The 13,829-nt window shown below is 39.6% G+C and overlaps 1 protein-coding gene across 5 annotated transcripts in view; it reads left to right on the forward strand.

Annotated features, from left to right (window-relative positions):
• Positions 1-13,829, forward strand: part of FRYL (FRY like transcription coactivator) — a 262,703-nt gene that overhangs the window by 215,516 nt on the left and 33,358 nt on the right. For all 5 annotated transcript variants that reach the window (XM_080646343.1, XM_080646344.1, XM_080646340.1 and 2 more), the window contains 6 exons: positions 3,393-3,563; positions 6,900-7,040; positions 9,022-9,219; positions 12,256-12,417; positions 12,741-12,815; positions 13,134-13,310. In XM_080646343.1, coding sequence (XP_080502469.1) covers positions 3,393-3,563; positions 6,900-7,040; positions 9,022-9,219; positions 12,256-12,417; positions 12,741-12,815; positions 13,134-13,310 — 924 coding nt within the window. The remainder of the gene's footprint in view (positions 1-3,392; positions 3,564-6,899; positions 7,041-9,021; positions 9,220-12,255; positions 12,418-12,740; positions 12,816-13,133; positions 13,311-13,829) is intronic.

Below are 13,829 nucleotides of genomic sequence, written 5' to 3' on the forward strand. Positions count from 1 at the left end.
TCAGAAACAAAGAACAGGGCTAAGGGTGGAAGTTTTCTAAGGAGAAGAAGTTGCATGTGCAAAGGCCCTGAGGTGGAATAAGGCAGAACGCACTTTGGGGTTCTGAAAGTTCTCTCTTTACATTTGCCTTTCTCCTTTTAATAGTCTTTTCTTCTTCTCTCTGTCCCCTTCGTTTCTTTTCTTCCTTATCTGGCTCCTCCCCTTCCATCGGACAGTTCTGAAATAGAAATGTTAACTTTTTAAATCATCTGTTAGCATTTTTTATAAGTGTTATAATTCTTAATTTTAAAAGAATGTGATTAAATTTTATATTTTTAACAATTTTCTTCTCTTAAGAACAATAAAGAACTCTTGGATATTTTGCCTTCTAATTACACTTAATAATAATTATTTTGGGGGGGGGTCACATTCAGTCTTAGAAATAAAGTTTTTCAGACTAAAAATAAAAACAGTTGTAAGAAGTCATTATATAAATTTTCAAGTAATTACATACAACGGGAATTAGGTGAACTGTGGGGTGGTGAGTGAATAGCAGTGTCAGTAAGATAACTACCACTGGGGGGGAAATCAGAGAAGTTGGCATCAGAAGGGAACCAAGCAAGTAACATCCTCTGGAAGAACTTTTTATATAAGCAATTAAAAAAAAAAAAGTCTGAGATTCCGTTAACAAGTAGCACAGCAGGAAATGGGAAGAGCAGGCACGCAGAAAGCCGAATAAAATACCCGCCTCTGGGTGGCCCACATGCCAACCCTGGAAGTGCCAATTTATCTCTGGGTGCCAGTGCAGTGACGAGTCCTGCCGGCCCAGCTAACCGCGTTAGCAGTAATAAGAGAGAGCCTCTTTTCATTATCCTGATAGAGGATATTTAATAAGTGACAAGAAAAAACTTAAGGAAATAATACTGTTGATTCCATTTTTAAATTAAATTTCTAAATAAGAAGAGATCCTTAACATAATTATTTGAAAATCATGTATTTAAAAAGAAGAGCCATTATTATAGTTCATGGAAACATCTGCTTTGAAGGTGATTATTTGCCTAAAAATATATATATATATATTTGCATGAATGAAGTCTAAAAGTTATATGAAATAGATAATTTATTAAAATAATTTTCATTTAATACTCTAATGACACAGAAAAATGTAAACAAGGGTGTTTTTTTCCTTTATGTGGGGTAAAAAAAATATTGGGGGAGGGAGGAGTATATTGGCTTACTCTGGGATTTTAAGAAAATAAAAAGCATACATTCCCTAATAAAGGAGGTAGAAGCATTGAAGAGCCTCCGCTGAAATGTGCTGAATAAACTCCTGGCTGCATGCCGGGGGTCAGCGAGCAGCCCAGCCCGCTACCCCGCCGAGAGGGTGTGGACGCCCCTCAAGAGTCAAGCCTCCTCTGTCATAATTTGAAGCAAAGAACAGGAAATTCCAAATACTTTTTTTTTTTTTTAAGAAATAAAATATATGGCTTTCCATGAGTTATAAATTTTGGGGTTTTTTTATGTCTGTTTTCTTCCTGTTGAGCAGCACACAGAGGTTCCATCTGTATGCTTTTAGCAACCTGCAGGATGTGGATCAAATTGATTTCTTAATTATTCTCTCACACTGTCGAGTAATTTTCTGCCATTATGTGCTTCCTCATTATGCAGATACTTCTGGGTCTACTGTTTGTGCCGTTGGAAAGCACAGAATCTAAAATGAGGCATCACTAGGACAGATATTGTCCTTTTCAGCTGTTCGTTATGGCAGAAATAGTACGCTATAAGCATTTGTTACGAGACTTTTGGGATCCGATTTTAACCTGGTAATTCCAAAATTCCAAAGTCTAAAGCATTTGGACTATTATAAAAATGCACAGCATATATTCCTTTTGTCCTAAGTACAGGTTTTTAAAAATCATTCTTTAGGGGAAAATATTACTTAAGAATGTAAGAATTCTATAGGGATGTCTTATGGTTCAGGAAAGATTCCTTAAACTATAAAAATTTTTCCTGAAGAAGAACCAATTGTGAAATTGTAAAATGATGTGATTTTTTTTAAAAAAATAGTATGATAACTTAGTGTATTTTGAAATACATATAAGACATATCAACCAGTTGTTTTTTTTCTTCCTGGTGCTTGTTGTATGGGAAAAGGCTACTCCTGCATGAAGTCGGCTGGTTTTAATGACTTTATCAAATAGCTTCTAGGTGCTGCATTAGTCTCTGCACAGTCTTGCATACCTCTGTATCGCGGGCCTCTCCAGTGACAGCGTCCACATGATTAGTCAAAATAAAAGTCAGAGTCATCTGAAAGTTACAATATCTGTAGTTTAAAAGGTAACGCTACTTTCTCTACTCGGTGCTCCAGGCAGTTTGTGCAGATATACAGTATACAAACCACCAATCAGATGGAAGAATAAGTGAGGAAAAAGAAACTAAAATAAATTTCATGGAGGCTAGCCTTTTTATGATAGAAATATAAGAGTAGTGTGTCCCTTTTCGAATTCATCTCTGTTGGGGTGTCCCCAGAGGAGAATAAAAGGAACATCTCCACCTAGGACTTAGGGCGCAGACAGACTAAGCAGGTGCATTTGGTCAGTAAGGTCCCCAACATTCAGCTCCCCTGGTGCTGCAGGAAGTCAGTATATTTTGAAGTGGCCTATAATGATTTGGGGGAGAGGGTGTAGATCTGTAATATTTTCAACAATAAAGATAAATTTTTTAAAAACAGGCAGATTTGAGCATGCATAAGAAAGAATCTGCAAACTTGAGGATAGGAAAACGTAAATTATTGAGTCTAAAAAAAACAGAAAAAAAATAAAAGATTAAAGAAAAATAAAACTATTGGCCAAGGACCTTAAGAGCTTTAGGCAGTTTCCTGAAGAGCAGTTTGAGGTCCATCCTGCAGAGTCCAGTGAAGTCCTTTGAGTGTAATATGCACGTTGAGGCTTTTTGCAATTTACTGCTCTAGTGGGACCTCAGGTGGCTTGAGACTAAAGCATTTCTGTAGCAGGCATCTCTGACCCTCCCAGAGAATTCCCAGTCTGAGCCTGTTTTGTATAGTTTTAAAAAGCGAAACTCTTTACAAAACAGTTGCAAAATGACATACAGGGTTTATGAAACCATGTATGGACTTTTACCAAAGACGGTTTTACAGAGAATCCAACTGAGAAAAAGCCATACTGTTTAGCACCCACGGGAGTATTTGACATATTATCTTTCCATGTCATCTATTGCTAGTCTCTTAATGTTGCGTTCTTTTTTTCTCTTCTGTTTAACTTTCCTACTGTATTGAAATAAAATGCACTGAAGCTTCAACTTATACATTTGTTTCACTAAATATATTTAGTATGGAATCAAGCTTAAACTTGCATCTTTATTTTTTGGTGAATGAAATTGTTTTATTTTTTTAGGTTTGTGCAGAAGAAAAATGCCCAACGCTTGTCAACCTGGCGCACATGATGAGTTTGTACAGCACACACACGTACTCCAGGGACTGCGCCAACTGGATCAACGTGGTATGTCGGTACCTGCACGACTCCTTCTCGGAGACCACGTTTAACCTGGTGACTTACCTTGCGGAGGTAAATTTACCAAAGATTGGTAGTGGGTTTCTTTAACTGCTCTGTGGCAAAACTTGTATGCAGACGTATTTCTAAAAGGAGCACTGATACTAATCTTTAAATTGTTTTGAGAGTGATTATAGATTGCGTCACTTTTTAAAGAAAAACAAATCTTTTTTTTCAAGTATAAAGGAAGTTTTTGTAAACTTTTTTCCCATTTTCAGTATTTATGTCTTCATTCACTGTCCTTAAATGATATGAACTCAAAATAGTGTAAACCTCAACTTTATTTAAAATGGAAAATGGCTTTTTAGAGGTCTTGATCCTTGAGAATGGTAATCTTTGTTCCTACAAAATTAGTTCTCGACTGTGAAATCCCTACTAGAATAATACAGTGTGCAAAGGCATTTCTGCTAGGGTGTTTTTTATTTTGATGATACATTTGTTTCCTGATCTATAATATTATCTTGGTGGCCAAAAACAGAATTATTTAAAGAAAAAAACTAGCCCTAGAACCGCATAAAAAGTAAATATTTATCTGTTGAGGGAGTAACTTCATGCCTAGGAAGTTACTGGGTAGAAAGCCACAAAGAGAGCCTCAAAAGGAAGAAGTTTCTAGTCACTAAAAATGTTTGTCAGCTTATGATAAACTAGCACCTACCTTCCTTTTTAAAAAGTTGGCTTCTAGAAATTAAATTAAACCTAAAATGCTGTGTAAACATAAAAGACATTATTCATAACTCACTGAACATTGTAAATATTGTTCATAACACTTTAACTTAGCTACGCCCCTGACTATCACAAAATGCTTCAGGACTGTGTGAATTGTTAAAGTGTTCTGATAGGCTTACTCCCATCAGCTGTACATTTAAGAGGGCTGACATTGTGGGTCATCTGCCTGGCAGCTTCCCAGCCTGAATGCACCGAAATCTCTCTGTGTATTCTATACCTACCCCTTTAGGACAAGAGTTAGGATAAAACCAGTGCTAACCTCCTTAATCAGCTTTGAATTTAAGCACCTTAGACCAGTGGTCGGCAAACTCATTAGTCAACAGAGCCAAATATCAACAGTACAACAATTGAAATTTCTTTTGAGAGCCAATTTTTTAAATTTAAATTTCTTCTAACGCCACTTCTTCAAAATAGATTCGCCCAGGCCATGGTATTTTGTGGAAGAGCCACACTCAAGGGGCCAAAGAGCCACATGTGGCTCGCGAGCGGCAGTTTGCCAACCAATGCCTTAGACCAGCAGTCACCAACGGGTGGTCCGCAGACCACTGGTGGTCCATGAGGTCTGAAAGGTTGGCAACCACTGCCTTAGACCACCTTCACTTTGTGCCACCATAAAGCTCACCACTCAAGTAGCACCAGCTCTCGCTGAGCTCCAGTCATGGCTCTAAGGTCTGGACCTGCGCAATCAGCCCGTGGGTGCCACACACGGCAGCATTTGTCCGCTCTGTAGAGAGGATGCTTTGCCCCAAATGTTGTTCTTACTAGTGTAAGTTATCCTTGCTGCATTATCTATATATATAAAAGCCTAAGCAACCAAACGACTGGTCAGCTGGTCACTATGACGTGCACTGGCCACCAGGGGACAGATGCTCAATGCACAGGATCAGGCTCCCTCCTGTCTGGATTGGGCCTGCGGGGATCAGGCCGAAACTGGCAGTCTGACATCCCCCGAGGGGTCCCGGATTGTGAGAGGGCGCAGGCCAGGCTGAGGGACCCCACCAGTGCATGAATCCATGCACTGGGCCTCTAGTGCTATCTTAATAAAAGAGTAATATGCAAATTGACCATACCCCCACTACACCCACAAGCCACGCCCACCAGCCAATCAGGAGCAAATATGCAAATAAACCAAACCAAGATAGCTGCGGCCACAGAGAGCAGGGGGGAGGCTTGGGTTTCCTGGCAATGGAGGAAGCCAAGCTTTCCGCCTGCCCTTGTAGGCCCAGGCCTCCACTCCAGGCTATAAAGTTTCAATTATAGAAGATAAATAAATCCAAACAGAAATGGTGGCAGCCACGGAGCTGGAGAGAGTAGGAGGCTAGGGTTGCCCCCGGCGATGGAGGAAGCCAAGCTTCTGCAGCTCTGGCCTGCTTTGGCCTCCACTTAAGGCTACAAAGTTTCAATTATAGAAGATAAATAAATCCCAGATACTAGGTCCTCCGCTTGGATCACCAGGGGGCATGGCCAGCCTGCAAACCACCACAGGCCCCTTGCCCAGGCCGCCCCATGCCCCAAGGGAACCCCACCCTGACCCAGGACACCCTTCAGGACAAACCAGCTGGTCCCCACCCGTGCACCAGACCTCTATCCTATCTAATAAAAGAGTAATATGCAGATTGACCATCACTCCAACACACAAGATGGCTGCCCCCATGTAGTCAAAAATCCTGCCCCCATGTGGACACAAGATGGCCAGCAGGGTAGGGCAGTTGGGAGGGACCATGCCTGCAAGGGAGGGCATTTGGGGGCAATCAAGCCTGCAGGGGAGGACAGTTAGGGGTGACCAGGCCGGCAGAGGAGGGAAGTTGGGGGTGACCAGGCCTGCAGTGAAGGGCAGTTGGGGAGGACCCAGTCCTGCAGGGGAGAGCAGTTGGGAGGGACCAGGCCTGCAGGGGAGGGCAGTTGGGAGGGACCAGGCCTGCAGGGGAGGGCAGTTAGGGGCAAACAGGCTGGCAGGGGAGCAGTTAGGCATCAATCAATCAGGCTGGCAGGGGAGTGGTTAGGGGGTGATCAGGCTGGCAGGCAGAAGCGGTTAGGAGCAATCAGGAAGGCAGGCTGGTGAGCAGTTGGGAGCCAGCAGTCCTGGATTGTGAGAGGGATGTCTGACTGCCCGTTTAGGCCCGATCACACCAGTCGGACATCCCTCAAGGGGTCCCAGATTGGAGAGGGTGCAGGCTGGGCTGAGGGACAGGCCCCCCCCCATGCACGAATTTCGTGCACCGGGCCTCTAGTTATGAATAATTATCAAAGCATTACTAGCATGTATTTAAAACTATATATTTAACTGTCCTGCAAACACTAGGAGGTAGGTGGTATCGCTGTTTTATTTTTAAAAATCAAGAGGCTCAGAGAAGTTAAGAAACATGTCCAAGATCACATAGCTAATAAGGGGCTGGTGTGAAGAGCGTGGGGGTAGTTATTTTTTAGTGGTGGTGGTGGTGGTATAATGATTTTTCTCTTTACGTAATGTAAATGGTGTTCAGTTAAAAGAAAACACTAAGAGTAAGATAATAGACATCACCTTTTACTTGTCTCTGGATTTCTAGTCCTCTAACTATAAACTCCTGGCTTAAATCTATCTATTTTTCAATATCATAAATGTAAATACCGAATTTTTACTTTCAGCTGCTAGAGAAAGGGCTGTCCAGTATGCAGCAGTCACTGCTGCAGATCATCTACAGCCTTTTGAGTCACATTGACCTCTCTGCTGCCCCAGTCAAGCAGTTTAACCTGGAGATCATAAAGATTATTGGCAAATACGTACAGGTGAGTGACCACAAAACTGATGTGCAGAAATGTTAATCTCAAAGTGATTTATAATCATAAAAACCAGAGGCACCTTAAGTGTCCAAGAGGAAAGTAGTGGTAAGTCCATAAATCATATTTTCAGGAATGTGTACAATGGAACAGTGTTCTCATTGTAAGTGACAAAAAGCAGAATCCGAATGCTATCTGATAAAAAGCACCAGATGTTTAGAAAGTTAAAAAATCAGACCTGGCTTAATGTGAATGATGACAAGTCAACCTAGTCTGTACTGAATTTCACCTTTGAACTGTCTGTTAGAAATACTGGCAGATCAGTATTGTGGATACAACTTATTAGAGAGCAGACTCTGTTTTTTTAATGTTTTTATTTATTAACTTTTTATTATTGATTTCAGAGAGTAAGGGAGAGAGAACTAGAAACATCAATGATGAGAGAGAAGCATTGATCAGCTGCCTCCTGCATGCCCACACAACCAGGGCATGTACCCTGACCAATAATTGAATTATGACCTCCTGGTTCATAGGTCGCTGCTCAACCACTGAGCCATGCCAGCCGGGCTTTAATATGTTTTTGTTGATTTTAGAGAAAGAAAGGGAGAAGGAGAGAGGGATAGAAATATCAATGATGAGGGAGAATCATTTGATTGGCTGCCTCCTGCAGGTCCCCTACTTGGAATAGAGCTGCAACCCTGGCATGTGCCCTGATGGGGAATTGAACCATGACCTCCTGGTTCATAGGTCAATGCTTAACCACTGAGCCATACCAGCTGGGCTCAAATTTATTTTTAAGTGTTATCTGAACCGAGGTCATATTCAGCTGATGGCCCATAGCAATTAGTGACTTCTGCTTTATTCAAACATGAACATTTTACAGAATTGAACTATTGGTTATCGTTTACATTTAGAACACAATTGCCCATATAATTTATGGAACTTCCTGGAGAAGTTTTTATATTTTCTAATGCTCAGAGCCACTAATTAACTGTCAGGGGGGGAAAAATTTCTCCCTTGTTAAATATAAACTTTTTTTACAGTGATATGCTTCAAATATCTCAATATTATGTGAACATTTTTATTGTTAAATATTTTGTATTTTAGGCGTCTTTATATCAAGATGTCATTCAATTGGATAACTCAGTTTGCGAAAGATTTTTCATTTCATTTTGTTGTTTTAATGGCGTCCCACCCAGAATTGTCATCTATAAAACAATGTGTATAATATAAGGTTGAGATGGGATATTGGTATCATAAATAAGAAAAAATAGTTCTTATATGTATTCTTTTCAGTAGATAGTAAGGGAAAAAATATAAATTCTTTATTTGACATTGGTTCTGCTACACATATACATTTATCATGTAAATTACAATTAAATTATTTCAAAACATACAAAACAAAGAAAAGCATAAAAACAACCCAAAACACGTAGTCACCATATATGTAGGGGGAAAAGCACCCTATACAACTCAGTAATCCCTGAGAGCATCATTTTAGCACAGCATTTACACTAATTATTTGGGGGTTGGGTCATGGACCCAAAAATCTAATGGTGTGTTTTTTTTGTTTGTTTTTTGTTTTTTTAGTATTTTAATATTTTTATGTCTAAAGAAGTATGTATTCAAAATATTTTATCTCCAAGACTTAAAATATTTAGAGTCATAAAACTATAAACTTCATTTATTTAGAACGTTCACATGTGTATCACTCCTCTGTTTACTACTATTATTTGTAAAGCACTTACTGGAAGAATGCAAGATATTCTGATTTGGAAACATTATTAAGTATGTGGTGTCCCATACAAATAATAACTTGTTTCCTTTCCTTTTGTAACTCGGATCCTCATTGAGGACTTCAGAGTAAAAATGAGTAATTTACAAGAGTTTTTATAGAAATAATACTTCCATTGTTTACAGTATAGCTAACCTGTTGTTTAGTTAAGTATGTATTTGTGACTTCTCTATGTCTATTCTATTTTTAAATCAGAGTCCTTATTGGAAGGAAGCCCTTAACATATTGAAACTGGTGGTGTCTCGCTCTGCAAGTCTCGTTGTACCCAGTGATAGCCCCAAGGCCTACGGAGGCGATGTGGGTTCGCCTGAACTACCCTTCACTAAGATTTTTAATAATGTCTCTAAGGAGCTGCCTGGGAAGACCTTGGATTTTCATTTTGATATATCCGAGGTAAGATGCCCAGGATGTAGATGCTCTCGTAGAAATGTTTATCTCTTCATTCAAAATGCATTGATTTTGCTCATACTCAGGAGGAGGCACTGAGATAGGTGCTGTGGAAATGGGGAGGGGATGGGAAGTAGGCCTCTCTGGAAGCGTACGGTCTCTTGGGGAAAGAGGCAGATAAAAATAGTGGTCAGTGCTTGGCTGGAAGTAAGTTGAAGGTACTACAGGAATGCATGTATATCTAACTTGGTCTGAGCTGAATGCTGAAGGGTAAGTAATGCTAGACGGGCATGTGTACATGGTAGTTTGGAGTGGGGAGATTATATCCCAGAAAAGAGAGCATGTGAAGGGAGGCTTATAATTGTGAGCAAGCATGGTGCTCCAGTACAGCATTCTTTAAGCACAGAGAACGGAGGTAGAGTGAAGAGAAATGAAGCTGAAGTCATAGAGGGCGTGGGCAGGATCACAGGGATTTCCCCTGCCTTAATAACAAAATGGTTGTACCTTGAAGCAGTAGGAATTCTTAAAGGATGTGTAGCTAGAGTAGGAAATATTAGGATTTGCAGTTTAGGATGATCAGTCAGGCAACAGGATGGACAATAGACCAGGGAGACAGGGAGGGGAATCAGAAAGGAATCTATTAGAATAATTTGAGCAAAAGATTTTGTTAGAGAGCAACCAAAGGACTTGTATGCATGCAATTAGCATAACCAGTAGACTAGGACACTGGGGCGGTGGGGGTTTGTCCTGGGGGTGGGAGTGACCAGGGAGGGGTCAATCAGCAAAAAAGGAGATATATATAATAGTTATAAAATAAACTAATTAATTAAAAACAAAGATTATGTTGGACCGTTCCTAGGCAACTGCAGAGGAAAGAAGAGGGAAGGGATGGTTTTCAAAAAAGACTGAGGAAATGATTGATGAGATTTGATGGGAAGGAAAAGCGGTGCCAGTGAAGAAGAGATGTTAAGGACAGTTGCTTTGACAACTGCATGAATGTTGGTCCCATTCAGAGGGAATGGGAATTCAAGAACAGTTCTTAGCAGGGAAGGAAGATGAGTTCAGTCTTAAATATATTGACTCTGAAGTGACTAAGAAACATACTCACTGAGGTGCCTAGTAGTCAATTAGACTTTCAGATCTGAAGTTTTAGAAGAAAACTTGGGTGGAAGTAAACAAAAAACAAATTAAGGGTTTTTTCAGTGTTGTACTAGCAAAAGTAGAAAGCTGAAATCGTGGAAGGAACAATAAGACTAAAATAAACAGAACGGAGAAGCCCAGTATTTTAGTGCAAGACAGAGGCAGGACCCACCATCCAAAAGGAAACCTGGTCCTCTGACTATATCATATTAATATAAATCTCATGTAAAGATTTTGGGCCCTTGCTGGGAACCCCATTTTTTTTTCTTCAGCACCTAATCCCAATCTTGGTGGCCTTGGGGCTATTGAAATGTTCTTTTACAAGCCAAAGGAAGAACTTTTCAAGAGAGAAGTGAAGTTATGGACCAGGTATTGCAGGGGATTTGAGAAAGGTACAAGTTGAAGATCTAATCACATTTTAATTGATTAGGAGTACTTAGATTTTAAAAACTTTTTTGCAGTTTAGTTTTGGTATTAAAATTTGTCCAGCACTTATTGCTGTGTATGTGTTTTTTAAGATAGAAAGTATGTTTAATGCTAATTTTTTAGTATCATCTGAGAATTTCTAACGTGGAGTGCATAGCATGGGAAAATTATAAAGTGGGCTTTCCTTTTCTTCCAGGGCAAACCATACAAATTGGTGGAATAACTGAGGCAGTGATACGAATTCTCAAAACATTTGATATACTTAATCTCAATTTTTTCTTCAAAACTTCCTAAGCACCTGCTATGCGTAGGCACTGGAGATATACTAGAGGGACAGAGATGAGTCACATGTGGTCCAGGCGACTTTTGTGGAGTAAGGGAGATGGGCACATGAACCAATCACCGTCCCTTGGCAGATTGTCCAAGTATAGTCACCCCGAGGCGGTGGTATCAGAGAAGGCCTCCTGGGAAGTGTGGAGGCGCCCTTAAAAAATAGATAGGGGTTTGCTTTGGTGAATATTCCATGCAAAGTGGGCAGCATGCCCGTAAAAGTGTGGCATGTTTGGGAAACAATAGCAAGTTTGGTGTGTGGAGTTTAGGGTGGAGTGGAAGTGGGCACCAGATTATAAAAAGGGACTTGTACAACATGAAAATGAGCTTGAATATTATTTTCAAATGCAAATTCAAGACAGTTCACATAGCCAAATATATATAAATGAGTTTTGAATCTTCATAGAATTTGTACTGAAATAAATTTTGGATTTGTAGTAAGAAGCTACACAGATAATCTTTTTCATTGAAGTTGTTACTTATCTTGAATCTTTGCAAAAGCACATTATTGAAGCGCACTTAACTATGTGCATTGAAAAAATACCAAAATGTTAATAGAAGTTAAATCTGAATGGTGAGATTTTTTAAAAATTATGTTTACATTCTCTGAGCTTTCAAAGAATATGTATTTTATAACCACATGGGGAAAGATTGGAGGTGGTTGTTTTTAAAGAAAGCTGATCTATATTGAAAATAGGAATAAGCTCTCTTGATAGTCTCAAGACTCAAATAAAGTGAAATCTCTTGATTAAAAAAAAGACAACTTGGCCCTAACCGGTTTGGTTCAGTGGATAGAGCATCGGCCTGCGGACTCAAGGGTCCCAGGTTCGATTCCGGTCAAGGGCATGTACCTTGGTTGCGGACACATCTCCAGTGGGGAGTGTGCAGGAGGCAGCTGATCGATGTTTCTCTCTCATCGATGTTTCTGACTCTCTATCCCTCTCCCTTCTTCTCTGTAAAAAATCAATAAAATATATTTTTTAAAAAAAAGACAACTTGGATTTTTGTAACATCTACCACATGCTAAGTAATTTTTCTCCTTATGCTATGTTTTGGTTGGTTGTTTAAAAAAATGTCATAGATATACTGTCAACCCTTTTATGTTGAAACATTTGAGTCAAACACTGGCATTTTGTTTCTGTGTAGACACCAATTATTGGAAACAAATATGGTGATCAACATACCACAGCTGGAAGAAATGGGAAACCCAAAGTTATTGCTGTTACTAGAAGTACTTCATCTACTTCCTCTGGTTCTAATTCTAATGCCTTGGTCCCTGTTAGCTGGAAAAGGCCACAGTTATCACAGGTACGTAAAAGAACATTCATGCCCGGCAGGAGTGGCTCAGTTGGTTGAGCATCGTCCCGTGCACCGGAAGTTGCTGGTTCAGTTCCAGTCAGGGCATACACCTGAGTTAGGGGTTCCATTTCCGGTTGGGGCAGGTACGGAAGACAACTGATCAATGTTTCTTTCCCCCGCCCCCGCCCCAAGCATGTCCTCGGGTGAGGGTTTAAAAAAAAACCCTGAACATTTGTGAAATAAAAGAATCATCTTTATTATATGTATGAAAACTTGAGAAATTGTCTTATTTTATCAGTAAGCCTAACATTTGAAATTTTTTTTCCCCTTAGCGAAGAACAAGAGAAAAGCTAATGAATGTGCTTGCTCTCTGTGGCCCAGAGTCTGGTCTCCCGAAGAATCCCTCAGTGAGTAATCATGAAAGCATGTGGAGAGGTTTTAAAAACCCTGTTTTGCCATGAAGAGAGGGAAATTATTGTCTCCTTGCTTGCTTTTTTTAACTTATCTTAGTATTGACTAAGCATGAAAAAAGCATGACTTGTCTTTGTGATGCTTGGCAGCTGTGCTAATTAAGTATTCAACCAGTTAGATGTCAGCATGAAAACCAGTAAAAGCTCTGAATTCACTGACAGTTGAGGCCTGCAGTGGCTCTTAGGGCGAGGACGTCTCATATGCAGAATGACAAAGCTGACAGGTGGCTTTTTATTTCTTTGTGGGGGGGTCAGGTGGTATTTTCTTCTAACGAAGATTTGGAAGTCGGTGACCAACAGACTAGTCTGATTTCTGCAACAGAAGATGTAATTCACGAGGAAGAAGTACCTGTGGAAGATAATACCAGTGAACAACAGTTTGGAGTTTTTAAGGATTTTGACTTTTTAGATGTTGAATTGGAAGATGCAGAGGTAAGGATATGGGCTTCTATTGTAATATTTATAGAATAGTTATAACTGTATTAAGAATTAAAGATTTGACATAGACTCTTATTAATAAGGTCAGTGTAAGGTCAAGAATATAAAAACCTAAATTGGGAACTAAATATTATTAGTACAGTCAGTCCAATAGCAGAATAAATCTGAAATAAAAGAGGAACATCTAATTTTTTTTCTTTATCTTTAAAAATATAAAGTAAGAAATGGATTTCTTCCAAAGTCCTTTTCTTAATCTTTTTTATTTTTTAATTACAGTTGACATTAATATATTAGTGTCAGGTGTACAGCACAGTGCTTAGACATTTATATAATTTACGAAGTGATTCCCACCAGTAGGTCTAGTACCCATCTGACACCATACATAGTTATTACAATATTATTGACTATGTCTCCTATGCTGTGCCAAAGGTATTTTTTAAATTTAGGGCGAGCTTAGGCTTAAATGCTTGGCATGTGATATAGAAACTAATGTGCAGTGAAACAGTAAAATAA

This window comes from Plecotus auritus (assembly GCF_963455305.1).
Source record: "Plecotus auritus genome assembly, chromosome: 1".
In the NCBI taxonomy this organism is placed as follows: domain Eukaryota; kingdom Metazoa; phylum Chordata; class Mammalia; order Chiroptera; family Vespertilionidae; genus Plecotus; species Plecotus auritus.